Genomic DNA, 23,416 nt, shown 5'->3' with positions numbered 1-23,416 from the left:
TGGTGTTTATAGCAATACTGTATAATTTTGCAGCACAAACAAAGTGTGAAATAGTGCAACACTCACCATAACTTCCCATTTCATTCCCTGCTTGATGCTGATAATATAGCCATAGACCTGCAGCACGACAGCTCTGGTCACAGCCACCCTGCCATCTCCGTATGGCTCATTCTCCTCCTCCACAGCAAAGGGCACCAGCTGTGTGCTGTTATCACACACCTTAGTGAGGGTGTAGATGCAGCGTCCTTGGAAGTCAAACCTGCGCCCATCGAAGGTGGTGTAGTGTGGGTCCCCTGAAGCCACGCACTAAGCATTCCCAGTGGGATAGCAGCCCCACACTCCTTTAACCAATTGACAGGCCTCCCCAGGGCGGCAGGGAGATACCTCACACGATACAGCACCATTCTCCCCACACTGGCACTTTGTCTGGCACTGTCCTGCGTCATAGAACACCTCACGCAGCTTGTAGTACCGTCCGGAAAAGGAACAGCCACACTGGATCCCAGGGACACAGGCATCACCACTCAGCAGGTAGCCCTCCTCACACTGACAGCCTTCTGTGCAATTCATGTGACACTGGGTGGCTAAAGGCAGGTTGGCACATGTGACGGGGCAGCCCACTGAGCAGAGTTTGTAATTGCTGTTTTTGGGACAGCTAGGTGCTGCAAAAGGGGGGACAACATGTAAATGGAAGGCCGGTCTGTCTCGGTTAAATCATGAGATAGAAACAAAAAATGTGCACCTGCATTCATATATTATCATTTTATGCTAATACTTTCATAACATAAATATACCAAAGTTAGTATTTTATTTTTAAATAAAATAGACAATGTCACACATGCAAAGAAAATCAAGAGATTCTCACAGAATGAAGCACAAACTTACGGCAGAAAGTGCTGCTCCTCCAGGCTTGGATGTTCACGCCTGCTTTCTGGCAGGCTACTGCATAGGCTGCTACAGCAGTGCAGATAACCCCATGGTAACCTTTGTACTGGCAGGCATCAAAAAGACAGTCTTCCAGGTAAGGTTTAGGGACAGTGTAGGTGCGGCAAGCCCAGAAAGGCCCGTAATACTGGGTAATGATGCCACAGTAGCGTTGGGCCTGATAGACCTCCATCTGGGAGGTAGAGCACCCCTGGCACAAGGGACCCTCACAAGTGGAGGCACATTCCACTGTTTGTCCGACTTGCCAACTGGCACCCAGCAGCTCATAAGTAGAGGCTATACCCCCACCCCTCATGGTGCGATCATCAGTCACGTTTCCATCGTAGTTGCCACACAGGCCACAAACAGCACCCCAATAAATGCTGGGCAAGGTCACCTGGACCTGGCTGTTCCAGTGAAATGTCACCTGCAAGTCAAACCCCACTTCTACAACTGCCATCGAGCCATTGCGGTAGACCATCAGTTGGTTGTTGTCATAATAGAATGGTAAACACACAACCTGGCCATCCACCTGTTATATGTAGATTAAAAGGAAATGATACCAACTTGGTTAATTCCAATTTTAAGGAATTACTAAAGCATTTAAAGTAGGGGTGCACCGATCGATCGGCGCACCGATCGATCGGCCTCGATCACGTTAATTTGAGGGGATCAGAAATCGACCATATTCCCATGAGATCCACCGATCTTAGTCATATGCTTTTAACTCTTTGGGGTCGAGTATGTCGTCGACGACATCGCGTACTTTTCGCGTACTTTTCGCGTCTATTTCAGTTTATAAATATCTCGCTGAAATCTTAATGTATAATCATGAAAAAAACGCTGGCTAAATCCGTAATCTGTCTTCTTTTCAAAACGTCCATTGTCGGAAGTATTAAAGTTTTTTTAATTAGGTTAAATCGGCAAAAAAGTAAACCATGTCATCTTACTTTGTTTTACCTGCATCGGGGGCGTGTAGTACCGCTCTCACCCGAAGATCGCATTCGCATGGTAATTTGATTAACAGCGCAACGGTGAAACGCGATCCAGATACATCCCCTTCAGCGCCATAAAAGGGGGTTGGGGACGTGGCCAGGTGACAATGGCTCATTCATACACATGAAAGTTGCTACATATTCAATGAAAGGAGCCAGAAATAGTTACATGAGTTAGGTTTTTCTTATTTATTTATCCAAATTAATGTTGCATCTACACCATTTAGTCATCTTCATGTAGCCAAGACTTTGGTGATCAGATATCTGGGATCAAAACAAACTGCCAGCATTGCTTACTATGTACTTTTATAATGTTTCTGCAAGTGTTCCAAACTGCATTTTGCAATGTCTATACTTTGATGTCAAATTTCAAACTTAACAAAAATCTGACATATTTACAATATATATTAAAATAAAGATGAGTGTAATGGCAAAACAAATATATAAGAAATAATTTATTTGCCATGAATTAAGTGTGATGAAATGTGTGATCATGCCCCAGTCAGTGAAAGTGTGTTTCCTACCCCTAGGCCCCAGAGGGTTAAATCAGCCTTTTCTCCCATTCCCGAGAGAGGTGCAGTGCAGGCTGCCTCCCTCCCTATTTTTTGGACAAGTGTGTCATAACAGCTATATATATATTTTTTTTTTTACAAAATTAGAGAAATTAAAGTCTGGAAGAAAAAATATGATTTTGTAGTTCAAACAGCAATGCTCATTTATATGTTCATTTATATTTGAGGACACTACCTCATGTTTTGTGAGTATTCATATCAATTTACTCAATAAAAATGGAAACATTGAAGTAACTGTCTTTTAGTTATGAAAGAAACAAGATCGGCAAAAAAAAATCGAGATCGGCAGGTAAGGTTGCCTAAGGATCGGTGATCGTTGATCGGCCAGAAAACTGCAATCGGTGCACCCCTAATTTAAAGCAAATAATGCGTTTTCTTTGCAGTATTTATCTATAGCACACTAACCAGGATTTTGTAGGGGAAGTTCTTGCTGATGGTGATAGTAAGCCCGTAAATGTATACATTCACCAATTTTGTAAAGGCTACGACTTCACTGCTGCGATGATTGTTCTGCACCATGACAGTGAATGGAATGAGCTTTGGGTCATTGGAGCACAGTGCCACCAACTGATATGTACAAGTGCCCTGGAAGTTGAAATAATATCCATCGAACGTGTGGTAGTGAGGATCTCCAGCAGCTGTGCAGGTGGAGTAGGTGATGGGCCAACAGAAACGCAAGCCATCCTCGAGAATACACAGCTCGTTAGATGCACAGGTCGCATACCAGCACACCACCATGTGGAAGTCAGGGTCACACTCACACTGCTGCTGACAGCCCTCGGTCCAGAAGCGCTCATGAGGCTTTACATAGTGGCCCTGATAGGAACAGCCACAGGTCTCGGGGAGCACACACTGGCCTGCACTGAGGACGTAGCCGTCATTACAGACACAGGCCTCCACGCAGATACCCTCGCAAGTTGGCTGGTGAGTTGGGAATGGGCAGGATAGCGGGCAAAGGCTTGTGCAAGCCTCATAATGGCTGTACGGCTGGCAATTCATGGCTGAAAGGTAGAAATTAATCTGAATTATTCCTTATTATAGCACTGTCATTTAACTAATCTAATTTATCCAGTTATTGATAGTAAGGAATAATACAGCATCTCAGAAAGAACTACTTTATTCATCTCTGTTTGGGTTTTACTCTACAGAAAAGAATTAAAGAGGCACTGTCAGTATAAATAAACAGTCTGTGCATAGTTAGGAATGTTAGAGCATCTCAGAGAGGTAAGGAGCATATGCTGATTACAGCATGTTGCTGCACTCACCACATGATAAACCACCTCAGGATTGAGAATCTGAATACAGCCATGCAGTGGGTGATACCTTCACACACACAGTTTTTTCAAGGAGCTAGAGTGCCAACCCTGACACCAACCCCAAAGTTTCCCTTGTATGTTGGAAGACCTGCTTGCAGGCTGGATGTAGATTAACATCAAAGTCAGGACAAAGCAATTGCAGGTTAAGGGTATATATATATACTTACGGCAATTAAATTTTTCCCTCCAGCCTTGAAGAATGATGCCCTGAAGACGGCACATATTACTGTAAGAAGCCAATGCCGAGCACAGCATTTTCTGGTCCCCATTGGTGGCACACATGTCATAGACACAGTTGTTCATGAAAGCCTGGGGGTCCACCTTAGCATGGCATTCCAGGAAGTAATTGTTCACACTTGTGTTTAAGGCACCACAAGAGCCCTCTGTCTCATAAAGCTTAACAATATTGCCACTGCAGGTAGGACAGTCGCCCTTACACGTGTCCCAGCAGTTGGGATTTTGGGGGTCAGGCACCCTCCAGCTCTTGGACCAGGTGATAAGGGAAGAGACAATGTTGCCGGCTGGGTCACGCATATCGTCATTAGGATTGCCATTAAAGTTGCCACATAGGCCACACACACTGTCGTAGTAGCTACTTGGAAGCTTGACGATTACTTGCCAGTTATAATCAAAAGAAACATAGAGGCCAACGTCTGTAGTTAGTACAGCTGTGTTACCAGTATAAGTCACAGTCAGTTGTCCATGTTTTAGGTGCACCGGCAAGTTGTATGTCTCATTGTTTACCTATGGAATGAAGCAGAACTACATTAATATTTTTTGCCTGTATTGGTTAAATTCATTTATACCACTGCTTTGGTAAATACTGTTTTTTCATTGTCCAGAGATTTCACATGGGTATTTATTATTATTGTGTAAATGAAAAAAATTGTTCTGTCAGCCTAATAACAATTCTAATGCAGTTTAATAGTTTATTAAGCATGTTAATATAAAAACCAGTGTGAGTTTTTACTGGTAAAAAGGTGTTAGTTTTATCAGCATAATTTTCCTTCCATCCATCCATCCATCCATCCATCCATCCCACTGGGTTGTGGGGGGTCCAGAGCCTATCCTGGAAGCAGTGGGCATGAGGCAGGGAGCAACCCTGGATGGGGGGCCAGCCCATTGCAGGGCACACTCACACACCATTCACTCACACATGCACACCTAAGGGCAATTCAGCAACTCCAATTAGCCTCAGCATGTCTTTGGACTGTGGGGGGGAAACAGGAGTACTCGGAGGAAACCCCACGATGACATGGGGAGAACATGCAAACTCCACACACATGTGACCCAAGCAGAGACTCGAACCCAGGTCCCAGAGGTGTGAGGCAACAGTGCTAACCATTGCACCACCATGCTGCCCCTGCATAATTTTCCTTGGATTTCAAAAAGCAAATACCTTCTGTTGAAGGTTTCTCTGGTAACTTAATGGACTTGCCGCTTCCAGTGACTCCAACTTGGTTAACAGCCTTCTGCTTTGTGTTGGGCCACATTACACCAAGGTGTCCATCCACTCTCTGTAACCATTTCTCTTATTCAGTGTCCCAGGGGGTCCAGAACCTATCCCAGAGGCTACAGGCACAAGCCAGGGAACAACCCAGGATGGGGCACCAACCCATTACAGAGCACGCACACACATACACACACACACACACACACACAATTCACTCAGACAAGCAAACTTATGGCCAGTTTGGTAACACTAATTCACCGCAGAATGTTATGGACTGTGGGGGGAAACAGGAGTTCCCAGAGGAAACCCCAAGACGACACGAGGAGAACATGCAAACCACCCATATGGAGCAACAGCAGAGCCTCAAACGCTGGTTCCAGGTGTGAGTCAGAAGTGTTATCACCCCTAATTCTAACTAACATTACTTGATGGAAATGATGAAAAGAAAGAAATTGCTATAAATCACTGCGATAACAACAGTGCTTCAGGTGGAGGACCAGGACGTTTGACCAATGATTAAATATCACAATGATTTACTGATGTAATGCATTTGTAGTCCAGTTATACTCTATAGCCCTGTTTAACCTGCCTGAACGAGATGGTAGGGAAATCCAGGGGCAAGCAACACAAAGCTGGATTTTTAGGTTAGCAGGATAACTTGTCAAATTTGAGGTAGTGTACGCTAAATGTAAGTGATAAAAGATAAAGGGCCCTATTATAACAACCTAAAGCACATAGTCTGAAGAGTACAGTGCAAGTTCTTTTTGGGCATGGCCAACCCAATTTTGCTAGTTTAATGGCGGATAAAAATAGCTGCAGCGAAAGGCACACAGTCCAAATGGTAAAAATGTTAGTTGTACTGGTTTTGCAGGTTTAGAGACATAAATTCAGTTACATTAGCGACCCCCTATTGACCAATTTTCACCAAAATTCCTTCCACAGTGCCCTCCTACAGTTGGACTTCACCTTTGGTGAGGATAGGCTGAAGCATGCATGAGATATAGCTGTCTGATTGAAATGAGCGTGGCACAGTTAGACAGTGGTTGAGGAAGTACTGAAGCTTAGTACTTAAGTATAAGTACAAGTATCCTGCAAAATATGTACTCAAGTAAAAGTAGAAGTGCTACATCAACAATCTTACTTAAGTGAAAGTACAAAGTACTTACTTTTAAATTTGCTTTAAAGTATTTTTTTAAGTAAAAGTACTCAAACAATGGTTTGTCTCAACGTCTGGGGTGTGCCATTTTGTAAAAGAATAGTAGATACTGACTTACGCCTTTACCGATGTCATTGCTCGTAATTATTACAAGCAACTATACAGTATATGTGTATTGGAAAGTTTGGTGTGCTTATTGTGCGTGCACTCTGCAATACTGTGTGTACCCTAACTTAGAATTATGTGGATGAAAAGTTATCTACTAGGTATTACCCACTTATATACAATTAAGATAAATCAATCAGGACATGATATATCTTTAAATCATTTATGTACTTGCAAAACTATTCAAAACATCTGTTAAGAGCAGTAAAAGGGAAACACAACAGTAACCAAACACTAGTGGTGGTGTGGTGGGGTTGAATGTCTCGTCTTCTTGAAATCAAGCCAGTCTACCAGCTTGTGCTGCTAATTGACGCACGCTCTGCCATCATTGGAGCTAATAAAGCCACCTGATTGGTAGGAAATGGCAAACAACGCCAGAACGCAATAGGCAAACTATTTTTTCGTGCAAGATTTTGAGGAAATTGTGTTCATAAAATGTAACGACTAACAGCATAAATTGTAGATATGTAGTGGAGTAGAAAGTACAGATAATTGCCGCAAAATGTAATGGAGTAAAATAAAAAGTATGCATTATTATTTTTACTTAAGTAAAGTACAGATATGTAAAAATGTACTTAAGTACAGTTGTTGGAAAGGCCGCCTCTGAAACGGGATGCTGACGCGCATGCGCATGCGTCTGGAACAGCGTCAGGAGCGTCTTTGGATTTTCAGCGTGCGTTGTCCCTTTGTGCCGCACCAGACCATCTTATCCAGAGCCGAGGGATCCTGGCCAGTCAGTTATTATGTTCAAGGGTGCAGTATTGTGCGTCACTGACGAACCGTAAGTGACAGGTCTTGGACCGATTGCATTTGGTGTTGGAATGATGCAGTACGGTTACCTACTAAGTTGTTACTGTAACTTTGAGGAGTTCTGTTATTAATGTATCGCGAGCGGACACTCTGTATTCTGCGTTCAGTGTTGCTATTGTCTAAGTTATATAGGTTATATAGGTTATTTGATTTAGTTCTGCGTTCAGTGTTGCTATTGTCTAAGTTATATAGGTTATTTGATTTAGCATGAAATTTAGAATTTTTAGGAAAAGAAATTTCAGCTGTAAGCTTGACAGTTCAGGAGAAACAGGCAGAAATGCAAATGATGTTGCCAAAGAGCCCCTATATTGTGGACTGTGATGTCCTTGCCAGGGTAGGCCGAGAGTCTCTAGAGAAATTGATGATCCAGTTTTGTTTCAGACTGGTGATTGTTAAGCCTGTGAAATGGCTGCTTGATTTTGATTGGCTGATGGTGGCCAGGGTTTTATGACATATGACTGCACTAGTAGATGGCTGACCTCAGGCCTGGTCATAGTACATATAGGCCAATTTTCACTTGGATTGGCCAAGAATTTCAAGAGATATAGGCAGTTGGTAGGTGTAGCGTCCCATTATTGATGAAACGCTGCCAGTCTTTTACTGCTTGCCAAGAATGGTCCTGGGAGGTAGGATTTCAAATCTGGATAAGGTAGGACAAGATATCACTAAGTAATAGCTGTCTGATTAAAACTGGCATCATTAAGGTTCAGTGTTGGCATATTCAGTGTTGGCAGTATTGGTACACAAATGTAAATTTTTTTTTTGCCAATTATCGATTAGCTCATGGGTCAGAAGAGGTAGGACTAGCTTGTGAAAGTAAGTTTTGGAAATTATGCAAATTAACAGAAATTCTGGGTGAACCTTAATATTGTGATTGGCAAGTTGGTAGGGCATGGAGTACTGTATTTGGCAAAAACAGAATTTCAAGTTTAGGACTATTGGAGAAGTTCAGCACCAACCACATCATCAAATTTGTGGATGACATGACAGTGGTGAGCCTCACTGACAATAATGGTGTCTAATCATACATGGAGGAAGTGGCAAGACTTGTTGCCTGTTGTAAGTGCAATAATCTCTCTCTTAATTTTGAAAAGATAAAAGAGATTATAATGGACAAACACTGTTCATCCACCTCTCACCACTGATGGCACCACTGTAGAGGGTCAAAAGCACCTGGATGTCCACATCGCAGACAACCTTACTTGGTCAGTAAACACAACCTCCCTTTCCAAGAGATTGTGGCAGTGTCTGCACTTTTTAAAGAAACTAAAGACAGCAAGGTTCCCATCTCAAATCTTCACTACATTCTACAGGGGAACTATTGAAAGCCTGCTGTCCAGCTGCATCACTGTCTGGTACAGGAGCTGCAAGGATTCAGACTGAAACACACTGCAGCAACACCATATCCGCTGCTTTAGCAGAGCTAGCAACATCATGGAGGACCAATTTCACCCACTACATGGACTTTTTTCTCTTTTGCCTTCTGGTAAAAGGTATCAAAGCATTCATACTGGTTCAACCAGATTGGGTAACAGCTTCATAACACAAAAATTCTTAATACACATTCATTTTAAAATCTCTGTCTAACCAAATGTTGTTCTGGTACACTCCATTATTATACTCTCAGTAGCACTTGCACTTAACTTATAACTCTCATTCAATGCTGCTATAACCTCTTCAATGAAATACCTCAATGCTCCATGGCCCTGTATTGCATATTATCTCATTGTTAGTGCTGTTCTTGTCTGTGTGCACGTTGTATTTTTGTTATACATCAATGTATGTTGCACCCTGGTCCATGGAGAAACATTGTCTCATCTCACTATGTATGTGTACACAGCTGCTGATGACAATAAAGTACCTTTACCCTTCAACCTTATTGAGGTTGTCTAAATTTTCATACCCTGCAAACAGTACACCACAGTATATGGTATTTCAATGGTATTTTAAAAAGCAACACTACTCTGGTATTTTGAAATATTGGCAAAAAAGTTTTCTAAGCATTAGGAGCTGGTTTGTAAACGTGAAAATAATGTCTTCAAGTATAAACTCATAATCCAGATGTGTGGTAATCATGTTAAATGAAGCAGGTTAATGTACTGTGAGCCATGCATTATATATTTTCAAATTTACTCCGCTTTGTGTGGTTCTTTGTCTCCCCAGCTGTACATTTAAAAACATATAATGCACAGCTTGTAGTTCATCAACCCTTACATCAATGCCATGACAATGGACAGTAGGGATTTTTGTTTTCCATGCAATTGAGTGTAAATTAAAATAGACCTATTTAAAAAAAGGTGTAATTTGGCTGAGAATTGTCACATGTTTTCCCTGTTTATAGAAATATATACATTATTACACTGAAGAATACAATAATTTAGCTGCATGAAGGCTGTTGCAAACTTCTCTCCAGCCGGAACAGTATGGCATTGCCCTGTTGCAGAACTGAATTAGCTGTATACAAAGAGTGTTTGTTTTCTACTCATTGCAGTTAAAACAGTAGTAAATGGATATGTATGTTAAGCAAAACTATCATGTTATGAAACAACATTACTTCTGCAATCAACTTGAGATTTATGTGCAAAAAGAATTATATATATATATATATATACACACACACACACACACACACACATATATATATATATATATATATATATATATAAAAGCTGTAAATGTAAAGAATCAAAAAAATAGTACAAATTATGAAGATTTCAATAACAGTGAGAATATTTTACCCTCAGTCTTATCAAAACTGTTGATTTAGCATGTCACATCACATACTTCAATATTAAGAACAATGGCCATACACCCAGTTTAATAAAGATTTAAGATATATGACCGTTACTACACAAAGCTTTGGTACACTTAACCATTGTCCAAGACACACCTTGAGGTAACGAAAAGAAAAAAAAAATCTCATTTAAAAAATGTCTTGTGCAACCTGCCTAAACAGGATGGTAGAAAAGTCCAGTTTTAATAATTGGCAAATATTAAATAATGTGGGTTTTACCAGTAAGCAGCTGAAGATGTACAAAAACAAAAACTAAATTAAGTCATTCTTGTTGAGAGATCTTTATTGTAGTTATATTTATTAATACTTTGCATCATACTAAGAAGATAGCTGTTACGCCGCGCTGTCTAGCAAGCAGGCAGGACGCGGGGAATGACAAGTCAGGTAGCCGTAAGTCCAAGAAACGGGTTTATTAAGGGTAGACAGGACAACACGGAGACTAACGCTAATGACGGATCTAGGGATACTGACACAGACGCAGACTAAATACACAAGAAAAGCCAGGATTCACAGGAAACAGGTGCACACAATCAGGAATTGACACAAGGTAATGAGGGGGCGTGGCACACACAAGGATCGGACGGAGCTGGGCGTGACAGAACCCCCCCCAAAGGCGCGCACTCCGGGCGTGCCTCAGGGGAGGCGACGGACGAGACAAGACCGGGGAAACAAGAGCAAAAACATCAACGAGGGACCGGGAAAAGAAAAGAAACACAAAACAAGCAAAGGGGCAAAAACCAAGACAAAACCTGACAAAGGACGGGGAACGCGGACAGACACACCAGGAAGGGAGACACTGGGGGAACACCGACAGGCGGAACAAAAGGGCCAGGAGTGAACGAAGGAACCAGAGGAGGATGAGGAGCAGAGACAGGAGGGACAAAGGGACGAGGAGGGAACGGAGGAGACACGACAGGAACGGAAGGGGGACAAAAGGGAGCCCAGACGGGCAACGGGCAGCGGCCGGAGGGGCTGCAGGTGACAGGGAGGCAGGAGGGGACCACACAGGGGGCAAGGAGACAGGCCGAGGGACAGACGAAGGGGACAAGGAGGGAGTCGGAGGGGGCACCAGCGAAGGCAAGGAGGAGGGGGAAGCCACAGCAGGCAACGGCGCAGCCACAGCAGGCAAAGGCGCCGTCCAGTGATGCGCCGGAGCAGGGGGACCCGCAGGCGACCGACGAGGAGTCGGAGGCGGGATGGAGGCCAGGCGACTAGATGTCGGAGGGGGACCCACAGGCGACGGCCGACCTGGAGTCGCAGGACCGGCAGGCAGCCACCGAGCCACAGCCAGGGGCCGAACGGGCGACCCAGGGGGCAGGGCGGGTGGGACCCGGGCCCGACGCTTGTGTCCCCTCCCTTTACGGGACACCGAAAGGCGGGGTCTTGGCAGATGTTGGCCCCGATGGGGCAATGGCAAGGGAGTCCTTACGGAGGACCCCGAGGGGTCCCACTCAAGCTCCTCCCCTTCCAGGGAGGAAGGAGCGGTGGTTGGATTGTCTGGGACCTCCTCGGGGACTGGGACCAGGGCTTGGGGAACTGCAGTCAGGGCCTGCAGTGAGGCAGCAGGCGTGGCCGCAGGCGGTGCAGCCAGGGCCGCGGGCGCGGCGGGCAGGACAGAAGAGCCGGGCTGGACGGGCAGAGAGGCGGCCTCAGGCAGGGCCGCGGGCAGAGAGGCGGCCTCAGGCAGCGCCACAGGTGTGCGGCCAGCAGGGGGCGCCTCCGCAGGCGCCGCCGACACTTGGCCAGCAGGGGGCGCCGCAACCGCAACTGCTCCATCAGGAGCCTCGTGCGCGGCAGCAGGCGGGGCTGCGGGCTGAGCGGTGGCATCAGGGCCGCAGGCAGATCAGGCGCCGGCAGGAAAGGCGAGACAGGCAGATCAGGCGCCGGCAGGACAGGCAAGACAGGCAGATCAGGAGGGGGCGCCTCGGCAGGCTCCTCGGGTGTGCGGCCAGCAGGGGGCGCCACCATCACGTGGCCAGCAGGGGGTGCCGCCCGCAGCAGCTGTAGCAGGCGGTGCCGCGGGCAGTGCGGTGGCAGCAGCTGTAGTAGGAGCCTCGTGCGCAGCAGCAGGAGGCACAGCAGCAGTGGCCTCGTGCGCGGAAGCAGGAGGCGCAGCAGCAGGGGCCTCGTGCGCGGCAGCAGGAGGCGCCTCGGCAGGCGCCTCGGGAAGAGAGGTGATGGCAGCTGCAACAGGCGGTGCCGAGGGCAGTGCGGCGGCAGCTGCAACAGGCGGTGCCGAGGGCAGTGCGGCGGCAGCTGCAGCAGGCGGTGCAGCCGGAGCCGCAGGCAGGTCAGAAGTGACAGGCACATCAAGGATAGGCGCCAGGATCGGCGCCGGGCGGGTAGGCGCTGCCCCTTTAAGGGTCTTGGGGATCCGGGGTATCGCATCCCAGACGGTCTTGGCCCCTTTAAGGGCTAGCTGCGTTCCTCGGAAGGGGGAAGCTGCCTGCGAAGGTACCTCCCTGTCGGTGCCTTCCGGGGTGATGAAGAGAGAAGCCGGAGAGAGAGAGCATGCCCTCAGGAAGATCGCAGGTTCGGCTTCCGGTGCCCTCTCCTTACACCTCTTCTTTTTTCTCCGGCTTTGGCTGGGTTGAGTTAGGGCGGTCGCGGAGAGGAGCCACCTCTCGTGCAACTGCCGTGTGCTTCCGTGAGCGGGGTGATCTCCTCCAGGAGGGTCCCGCTCCGGCTGGCTAAGTCCCGTGCTACAGGGTCCTCCTGGACCTCTGGTTGGGACAGCCAGTAAATGACCTCATTGAGCAGATCGAGGCGTTGGTCCGTGATCTGCTGAGGTGTGCTGTGGAGATCCGCTATTCTGTTACACCGCGCTGTCCAGCAAGCAGGCAGGATGCGGGGAATGACAAGGCAGGTAGCCGTAAGTCCAAGAAACGGGTTTATTAAGGGTAGACAGGACAACACGGAGACTAACGCTAATGACGGATCTAGGGATACTGACACAGACGCGGACTAAATACACAAGAAAAGCCAGGATTCACAGGAAACAGGTGCACACAATCAGGAATTGACACGAGGTAATGAGGGGGCGTGGCACACACAAGGATCGGACGGAGCTGGGCGTGACAATAACATGCTTTATCAAGTTCTATTGCAATTTGTGCATGTTTTTTGGGCATGACCCCAGGTAATCAGCAGTGGAAACACTCAGAATTAATCCAAAATAGGCACCGGCTTGGCACCAGCACCACTTTGATGGAAAAGGGCTATATGTAGCCTAATGGATTGACTAGCCCTGGGTTAATCACACTCCACCAAACCCTCAAAATAATTTTGCAAGATGAAGATTTTGCATAATTATTGAGTTTTTTACTGAAGATTGTTGGCATTAAATTATCAAAACCCTGAAAGCAAAGGAAACCTTTGAAAACAAGATCGTTCCACTGAATGTTCAATTTATACTTTTAGCCTTTACATAATATGAGGAAAGAGGTTTTGAAGTCTGCATGAAATATACTTAAAACAATACATAGAATATTGATAAAAATACCAGCTTTTTAAAACCTGCCATTATTAAAAAAAGCAGTCACTGAATGATTATACAACATTTTGAGGGAAAAAAAGAAAATTATACTAACAAAAGTTTTTATAGGTTTGCATGTTATTGGTAAGAATTTCAATACAGAAAATGCTGAAAATCTAATTTCCTAAATATCAAAACAAGACATGAAAATAGTTTAGTACTAAATCATCAATATTATTATTTAATGCTATAAATCAACAAACTATTATTTCACTTACCACAAAGAAGACATAAAACAATATAGTAAAAAGTGATCTGCCATGTCTGACATGAGAGAATTTTAAAAATTCAGCATAGGATTGAATTGGTCTCACCTAAAGAAACTACTGGCAAATGAAATGAAATCCCCAGCATATCATGCTTAAATAATGCAACATTTCTTTGTGTTATACAAAATAAATACACCTACAAGCATATATGTAACTCCATCTGTGCCTATGTACATTTGCCCTCCTTCCAAAATATTCCCTCCCCATTTCTAATGTTCTTGAACTTTCACTCCTACACTCACACATGCACCCTCTTGGCTTAAATTGTTCAGTTGCAAACATTGTAGGAGTGCTACTTATCTTATCAACATTCATAAAGGACTGACTAGAGGTCTATACCACACTTTCAATCAGTGATACTCATTACTCAATTCCCAGGTGATCATTTATCCAATGAATTTTACAGAAGAGACTTATCACTCGTAAGATCCTGACTGAATGAGCAGTAAATAAAATGAATTCATATAAAACAAGTATGCTGGATAATATGGAATCATGGTGCATGAAAGTATGAATGAAATATAGTGATTAAAAGATGAACACATAAATAATTTCTGGTAAATGTAACCAACAGATATTTCCACTATTGAAAATAATCCTTAATCTGACTTTCCATGATAATGCTTTAGAAATACTTTAGCAAATTTGTCTGTCACTGGGTAGACTACTGAAGTATCCGCTGTGTATAATTTGTAGTTAAGGGAGGTGACTGTCACTTCCTTGGTAGCTTCTATTAAGACTGTCTTGCTTGACTTTTGGCTACCAATCATTTCTACACTATTTGGGAGTGTGATCGTCACCCCTTCTGTGCCAATTGAATGTTCTTGAGAAAAGCTAAGCTGGGGAACTGTCACTGTGACCTTGGTGCATTGCAGATATTTGGATCTGGAAGCGTTGGCCCTGGAGGTTCGGTAGGTAGTTCTGCATGAAGGCTGTTGCAAACTTCTCTCCAGCTGGAACAGTATGGCATTGCCCTGTTGGAGAACTGAATTAGCTGTATACAAAGAGTGTTTGTTTTCTACTCATTGCAGTTAAAACAGTAGTCAATGGATATGTATGTTAAGCAAAACTATCATGTTATGAAACAACATTACTTCTGCAATCAACTTGAGATTTACGTGCAAAAAGACTTTTATATATATATATATATATATATATATACACATATATCAACATTAAAAAGCTGGTATATATACACATATATCAACACATATATATATATATATATATATATATATATATATATATATATATATATATATATATATATATATATATATATATAAGCTGTAAATGTAAAGAATCAAAAAAATAGTACAAATTATGAAGCTTTCAATAACAGTGAGAATATTTTACCCTCAGTCTTATCAAAACTGTTGATTTAGCATGTCACATCACATACTTCAATATTAAGAACAATGGCCATACACCCAGTTTAATAAAGATTTAAGATATATGACCGTTACTACACAAAGCTTTGGTACACTTAACCATTGTCCAAGACACACCTTGAGGTAACGAAAAGAAAAAAAAAATCTCATTTAAAAAATGTCTTGTGCAACCTGCCTAAACAGGATGGTAGAAAAGTCCAGTTTTAATAATTGGCAAATATTAAATAATGTGGGTTTTACCAGTAAGCAGCTGAAGATGTACAAAAACAAAAACTAAATTAAGTCATTCTTATTGAGAGATCTTTATTGTAGTTATATTTATTACAGTTTTTCTCAGTTGCTTTGGTGTATTTCTCACAACAGACTTAACATTTGCATAACAGCGAATGCATTTCTCAAAACACTTAGTGCAAATGGCAAAATATCATGGATGACCAGCAAAAGCAGGTATCCTCTTCAAAATACTTAGTCCATGCCTCAAAAGCAAGTATTTATATAATTGAATATGTCAGTGCCATCAAAATCCCAAGTCCATGAATCATCGTCCATGGACATGTGAGCCAAAATATAAAGTAATGTTATCAATATAAAATTGACACAATGTAAACATTTTCTGACACAAAACATCTGAATGACAAGGGCAGGAAACATAAAAATAAAAAACACTGATTGCGGGAGATTGATTCAAGAAGAATATTTTATTGATTGCACTGGTATATGGTGACATACCATGCACTGCAATTGCAGTCTAGCAAAAAAATGCATTTCAATGCTTTATGCATAACATATGAAATGAAACAAAAAACAATTACAAAATCAAAAAGGGGAACAATATATACAGACTGAAACTCTAAATGCTTTCTACAGTTGCAGGTCATCCTGTATATTGGGCCACATGTTCTCATCCACATCACAATGGATATCTTCCTTTGCAATGCAGCGTGGAAAGAACCTCCTAGAATGTCTTATCCAGCCTCTGCGGATGCCTGCTGCTATATCCCCACACACAGCTTCCATGGCAGCAAGCAGTGTCATTTGTGTATGTGGGTTACGGTCATATACCTTCCACCTCCAAGCTGAGAAGAACTCTTCAGTTGGGTTGAGGAATGGATAATATGGTGGTAGGAGTTCCATCAGCATCCTGGGGCGGTTGGCAACCCATTCGCTGATTGGGTTGGAGTGATGGAAACTCACATTACCACAAATTATCACATACTTTGGTACATTTTCCTGACCAATCTCCTTTTTAGGAATGAGATCCCTATAGAGGGTGTTCAAGAAAGTCAGCAGATGTTGGGTGTTGTATGGCCCCACAAGAGGGATGCGAGTGTGGACCACTGGACCCCATTGTCCGAAATAGCCGCACACATGGTGATGTTCCCACCCCAAAACCTGGCATATCAACAGTAGCTCTCTGTCCAATCAGATTACACCCATGTCTCCTTCCTTTGGCCAAGTTGAAGCCAGTCACATCCATGGATATGAAAATGGTGCAGGAATCATTAGTATTGTGAATACATACCAAAAAAGTTTTGTAGAAACCTTTAAAATACACTTGACAGCTAATGATATCTTGTTGAACACTTTTGACTGCAATGACTTACACAATGACAAAATGACAATTTTGTCTGGAGAGTAGGACTATGCAAAAGAGGGCTAGCACAATGCATTTTGATCATAATGACATAAGCAACCACTGATGTATGATATAGCTGAGAATTGCACATAAGCATCTGCCTGACTGTACTAAAGCAATTGCAGAATGACGAAAACAACCAGAAATTGCTGTTATGATCTGCACAACTGACTAGAGGTTGTGGGAATTGAATGAGCAGTTTTGAGAACTTCAATTCTGTTGTGAGAAATGCATCAAAGCAACTGAGAAAAACTGTAATACTTTGCATCATACTAAGAATATAACATGCTTTGTGAAGTTCTATTGCAATTTGTGCATGTTTTTTGGGCATGACTGCAGGTAATCAGCAGTGGAAACACTCAGAATTAATCCAAAATAGGCACCGGCTTGGCACCAGCACCACTTTGATGGAAAAGGGCTATATGTAGCCTAATGGATTGACTAGCCCTGGGTTAATCACACTCCACCAAACCCTCAAAATAATTTAGCAAGATGAAGATTGCAAAATTGATACATTATGATACATTATAATGTCTTTTGAAGCCTAGAGTACTGCATTTTTCTGTTCATGAAGATAAAATACAAAATGGCCTTCAGTGTCTTTTTTTGATTGTAGAGGATCCATAGTGTCACGATCGGGCACCGGTGAACTGGCAAGCAGGCGAATGGAGCCGTAAATACGGACAGACGGGGTTTATTAACAAACATCGAAACAATACAATGACGGATCTGGGGAAGACTGACTGAGTCTCGGACTAAATACAAAAGACTAGGCAAATGGAACAGGCAACAGGTGAGAACAATCAGGGATGAACACGAGGTAACGAGGTGGGCGTGGCACACATTAGGAGCGGACGGAGCGGCGGCGTGACACATAGAGTAGTTGCAGTACATTTACCCCCCCACCTGACAGCTTTTGGGGGATCGGACTTGCACCCAAGGCAATAAATATTCAAGCCCACCTGGCCCTAATTCTTTGTTGCTTCTGTGATCATAGGTTCTCATGGTTTAAGAAAGGTTGGAAAAATCTTGGTGTATCACTATGACTACAATATATGACAATACTACTGATATCTTGGTCTGGGTTTCTAATTTATGATTCTGGATTCTTAGTTTTCAGGCCCTATTTAGCTAGGTGACGGATTGCATCTCTGTTATGGTTTATTGTGTAGCTTAGCATCATATGTTCTATTTGCTACTCACCTCACCCTGCTTTGTGACCTTTTCTTTGTTGATTCCATATATCAGCACTTCAGTACAACCCACCCTTCTCTTATGCATACCTCACAGTCAGCAGTCCCTGGTTCACTTAGAGAGCAACCGGAACCCAGCTTTGACACGTCACTGCCAAGTTTGAACTTTAGCGAACGTTAGCGAAGATCTTTATTATTTTTTGTTTTGTCTTTTTTTTTGTTTTATCTATTGTAGGAATTAATAGCTCAAATAAATTTTAATATTCTCCACCAAATTAATTAAAGTTTAATTAATTATTATTTAATGCTGATTATTAATCAATTGTTATGCCGAATGGTCGGCTCCTCCAAACTCAATTGCGGTATCCCTGTGAGTCTGTTAATGTGAGACTTAAATGGGATTCACTAATTACCAGTATCGCTTAGTAACCTGGGTTAGAAGGCTCGTCCAGCGAGCTGCATCACCAGGTAATGTACACGATTGGTAGCGAAGCTCCCCTCACGGCCAATGAGAGAGAGTCTCGCGATGTTTCAGGCGAGTTCGAGGTTCAGAGCATGTAGCAAGATCGCACAATGGCAGGAACTTATTATGAGACACACAATGACGGAGGCTAAAGTTGTGTAAAAGACATGCATTTATTCCTAGCTAACACTACAACTGACATAAGACAGACATTACACCTAACACAAACAACAAACACGAAATAACGGAATAAAACAAACAATGTAATTATGAAAATGCAATGACCGGATTTAAATGAGTAACCTGAAATGGGAAATACTGCTCTGCAAAGCAAGCACAGTTTGTGGAAACACGACCCTAAAGTCTTATAGCAGGTTAACAGAACAGCTTAAGTTGTTAGAATGAAAGGAAGTTGGTTTACTTGGTTGAAGAGTGGGGAGGGGGGGGGGTCTTGGCAGTTGATGGCAGAGCTGCTGAGCTGATGGCACTCAGGAAGGCGCGGCGTTTGGAGCAGTGGAGTGGAGTCCCTTTAGATTCTCTCTCCTGGTGAAGCTTTGTCTTGGGTGCTGTTCTCTGTTCAGCTGGGCCTTCACCGGAGGGCTTCTTGTGGGTTTCTCTTCTCCCGGGCTGATGTTCTCCTTCGGTCGGATGGTTTTCTCTGCGCTGGCTGGTGGTTGTTCTGCTCCAGCTGGCGGTTGTTCTGCTTGCCTTTGTTCTGAGGTGCCAGGATTTTTATGCTGTAAAGTCCATGAATAGGGATGACCAGGAATTCGACTCCTGGCCCAATGGCTGGCCATCCATTTGGCGGGCTTTCGGAAGGGGGTCTGTATCAGTCCTTTTGGGATTTATGGCCCGCCAGATTCTACCTTTACTGATGATTTTCATTAAGCTGTTATAACTTTTGATACATCCACTTTTATGGTAATCACTGACCAGATTTGGAATCAGGGGTGATTAACAATCAGTTTCATACCAAACATGCCATACCAGCTTCACAGGTACATACCTCATACCATCTGCATTAATTGATTAAACAATTAATTATTGTATCTATGTGACTGATTCATATCAGTATAGGATACAGGGGTTTTGGGTTGCACCTCAACAGATGTTACACTTTGTGCGGATATTACATCGAATATTCCTATTACAAACAGCACATCTTATCCATAGATAGGCGTGGCCGTTAGTTTGTGGTAATATCAATATAAGTTGCACATCTGGAAACAACATATTTTGTTTGGTGTGGCTTGTGCCAATTCATCTTCTCCAGAATGGATAAGATACACCTTAATTCAGTTCTTTTAACATAGCATGGTAGAAACAAAGAAACTTGGTGACTGTCCACCAAGATCAGATAAGGACCACAAAGGAATGTTGGAAGAGAAGGGGGGGTTTCTAACACAGAAGACTCTCTAAAAGTTAGCACACATACAAACATAACGTATCTGTATATTGAGACTAGTAGTCGTGAGTAAATCAATATACAGGGTATACAAAAGCCAAACTTAAATGAAATTTCCTTTAGGGTGTTCGTCTGTTGGGTGAGTGAGATGTAAGGCAGAGTGTATGTGGAGGGGGTTGGGTGCCAAGTCGAGGGACCCCTGTCCGTGAAGTCCACTCTGCTTGTCTGTAGGTCCCTAAATCTTTGGGCAATAAAAGTTGGAGTGCTAGCCTCCTTGGTTATCTGTGTGTGTGTGTGTTTGTGTGTGTAACCCCCCTTTGGTGCCTCTCGTACCAGGCTCGGCCTTGTCTCAGGCCACCTGGAATTTAGGCCCTGTGATATGTGCATGTGTGATCCTACATATCCCCCCTTTCGGCTGATGATGGCATTGCCATCATTCAGGCGACGGAAGTTGAAACAGGATCACCACCATGCAACGAGGCATTGTTGACATCCCATTGTTTGGCACTCTGGGTGGCACAGTGACAGGATGGACAGGGAGGAGGCGCAGGGGCTGGCGCCTGGCTTCTGGGACCGCGAGGAGTGGTGAATCTTATGTCGAACAGGTTGCCAACGGCTGCTGCAGCTCCCAGCTGGGTGCTCAGGAGCCTCTTGGGCCGTCGATTGGACTCAGCTTGGGTCTGCTCCAACCTGTGGGTAGTGTCCGCGGCAGCATGATGCAGGGCATCCTGGGTCCATCGGACACCTGTCCCACTAGTTTGGGGGTCTCTTGTGCAGGTAATGGTTCAGTTGACATCGTCCGATGAATACTCTCTGTGTGGGTACAACAGTTGGTAATCACGAGACCGGGCTGTCCCCGGAAGACGGTGCCAGGCGGAGGTCCAGGGAACGCCGTGTCCGACTGGAGCCTCAGCCTCCTAGGCAGAGTAATGCTAATAGCGGGGGCAGCATCATCCTAGTAATAGGGGGTAGAAAATAAAGACCAGATTAGGATTGAGGGGGTGAGTCGAGACTCTGAATGTTGTGCACACCGGTGCAAAAGGGAACAGGAGAAAGAAATAGTGGGCAACAATTCTCGGCCAGAGAACAATTGCAAAGAAACAAACGGGACAAAGAAAATTGCAAAACCGGATCCTCTTCAGTAATTTCCCGGGCACGCGTGAGCCACCCCAGGTCCTTACCAAAAACAACAACCAAAATAAAATGAAAAGCTATCAAAAGAAAGAAACAGATAAGTACAGCAAAAACTGAAATGGTCACCCAGATATCAGTAGTCAGGCCCACCACCTTAATCTACCCTATCTGTGACCATCCTTCCTCCCCTTTCTCTTTGGTCTTTCTTGTTGAGGTTTTGGAGGAGATTTCGGCTGGAAAAGTTGTCTTTCTTTTGGTTGGAATGTGGTTTATTCCAAGCCGCTGGCTTCGTCTTGAGAAGGCTGGTTGGTGGGTGTTTCAGGCTTTCTTTGGGCTTGGTATTTCTTGATTTGATTCCGATGAACCCACTTGAGGCATGTTTCTTGGGTGCCTTTGTTGGTTCGGATTCGGTAGGCCACAGGTGACAGTTTGTCCACGATCTCATGTGGTCCTGACCAGCGTGGTAGAAGCTTCCTGGAAAGTCTTTGTGCTGAGTTTGGTTGCACAAACCTATAGTACCAGATCTTGCCTCCCACTTGGAGTTCATCTTGTGAGGTTTTCTGGTCATAGTAGGCTTTCCTGCCCTCTGCGGTTCTTTGCAGGTTTTGTTGGGCGAATGCAAAGGAAGCTCTCAAATGCTGGTGCAGGCTGTCCAGATATTGTTGTGTGGTGTAGGCTGTGATGAGATTGTTGTCACCAGGTTGGTAGAGCAGGTGGAGAGGGAGTGTCATTTGTTGTCCTATCATCAGTTCGAAGGGGGACACTCCTGTGGACTTGTGGGGTGTGGCTCTGATTGCCATGAGCACCAGAGGCAATTTCACATTCCAATCTTTCTGATTGGATGCCACATATTTCTTGAGCATACCGACGACGGTTCGGTTGGTCCGTTCTACTTGGCCGGATGCCATAGGATGGTGGCTGATGTGGAACTGGGCTTTGATCCCCAACAGTTTCCAAATGTCCTGCATCACTTCGGCTGTGAAGTGGGTGCCTCGGTCTGAGTTGACTTTCAGTGGGAGGCCAAACCTGGAGAACACATGGTTCGTGAGCAGATATGCCGTTGTCCGGGCTGTGTCGTTGGGTGCCGGGAGGCATTCTACCCACTTAGTGAACTGACAGGTGACTGTGAGGAAGTATTTGTTTCCGCGAGCTGATCTCGTCAGGGGTCCTACCCAGTCAATCTGTAGATCTGACCATGGGAAATTGATACCCCGTCGCTGCAGAGGTGCCTTGTAGGTTGTTTTGGCATTGCGGTGTCCTGCACAGGGTGCGTCGTGGGCGTACAGTAGCATGACCCCCCTTTGTGCCTGAGGGACCACGAGCTGTGGTGAAGTGTGGGCATCAGGGACACCAAGAGGTACGCCCTCGGCAAAATGAAGAAAAGGTAAAGCCATGATCAGGTGACGGATGTCAGGAAGGGATACCTGATCAGTTGTGGAGATCGAGTTAGCAGAGAGGTCGCGGAGGTGATCACAGACCTTGCCGAGCACAGCATCAGTGGGCTGGAGGGAGACGATGTCAGAGTTGGAGACCTGAAGGGAAAGTTCCAGAAGTGAGGCCTCTGGCATCGAGGTAGGTGCTCGGCTGTGGCTGCAGGTGATGACCTGGACGACATGGGTGGGTGGGAGGGACCAAAACTCCCACGAGTCACCGTGCAGTGGTCCTGCTTTGGTGAGTGCATCCGTGTGGTCATCGTATGTATTGTCCAGTCCTGGGAGTCTGGAATGACAGCTGACCTTCTTCCAATAGATCTGCGTGTTTCGTGCGGTAATCAGAGCATCGCACGTGTGCAGGAGGTCTTGGTGTTTGACTGGCTTGTTCCCTGATGTCTTGAAGCCATTTCGTGTCCAGTGAGGGAGATGGCACATGAAGTTGAGACGTGCATAGCTGAAGTCTTTGCAGATCAGCAGGTCCTTTACTTCACGTTCGGATCCCATGTCCAGGGTGATTAGGATTGCTGCCAGCTCTGCGTACTGTGACGTGTGAGGACCAAGCTTGAGCTGTTGTGGTGGGACAGGGTCGTCATTGAGCCACAGAATGCCAGCTCCAGCTTTCAGGGTCCCCTGATGTTTGAATGAGCACCCATCTACATAAATGGTGATCATGCCTTGACAGACATTTTCATCAAAGTAGTGGTGTTGCGACGGTTCCATTGGTGTGGGCGTGTCCACAATGTTGGGTGCTGCTGGTCCCTCCTGAGAATAG

At 44.5% G+C, this 23,416-nt stretch overlaps 2 protein-coding genes across 2 annotated transcripts in view; both read right to left on the bottom strand.

Moving 5' to 3' along the window:
* LOC111842592 (IgGFc-binding protein-like) overlaps positions 1-1,405 on the bottom strand; it is a 42,298-nt gene extending 40,893 nt beyond the window's left edge. Inside the window, exons 1-3 of the mRNA XM_072715901.1 lie at positions 886-1,405; positions 397-662; positions 67-306 (exon numbers count right to left, since the gene is read on the bottom strand). Of these exons, the coding sequence (XP_072572002.1) occupies positions 67-306; positions 397-662; positions 886-1,405 (1,026 nt within the window). The remainder of the gene's footprint in view (positions 1-66; positions 307-396; positions 663-885) is intronic.
* Positions 178-3,544, bottom strand: LOC140592635 (alpha-tectorin-like). The gene is made up of 2 exons (XM_072716469.1): positions 886-3,544; positions 178-662 (listed from the first exon to the last, which is right to left on the bottom strand). The coding sequence occupies exon 1, from the start codon at positions 3,488-3,490 to the stop codon at positions 2,882-2,884; it is 609 nt and encodes a 202-aa protein (XP_072572570.1). The 5' UTR covers positions 3,491-3,544; the 3' UTR covers positions 178-662; positions 886-2,881.
* Positions 3,545-23,416: the final 19,872 nt, after the last annotated feature.

The sequence above is a fragment of the Paramormyrops kingsleyae genome, chromosome 9 (genome assembly GCF_048594095.1).
Source record: "Paramormyrops kingsleyae isolate MSU_618 chromosome 9, PKINGS_0.4, whole genome shotgun sequence".
NCBI classification, from domain to species: domain Eukaryota; kingdom Metazoa; phylum Chordata; class Actinopteri; order Osteoglossiformes; family Mormyridae; genus Paramormyrops; species Paramormyrops kingsleyae.
Note: the sequence above shows the minus strand (reverse complement) of the source record. Positions and strands in the feature narration are given on the sequence as shown.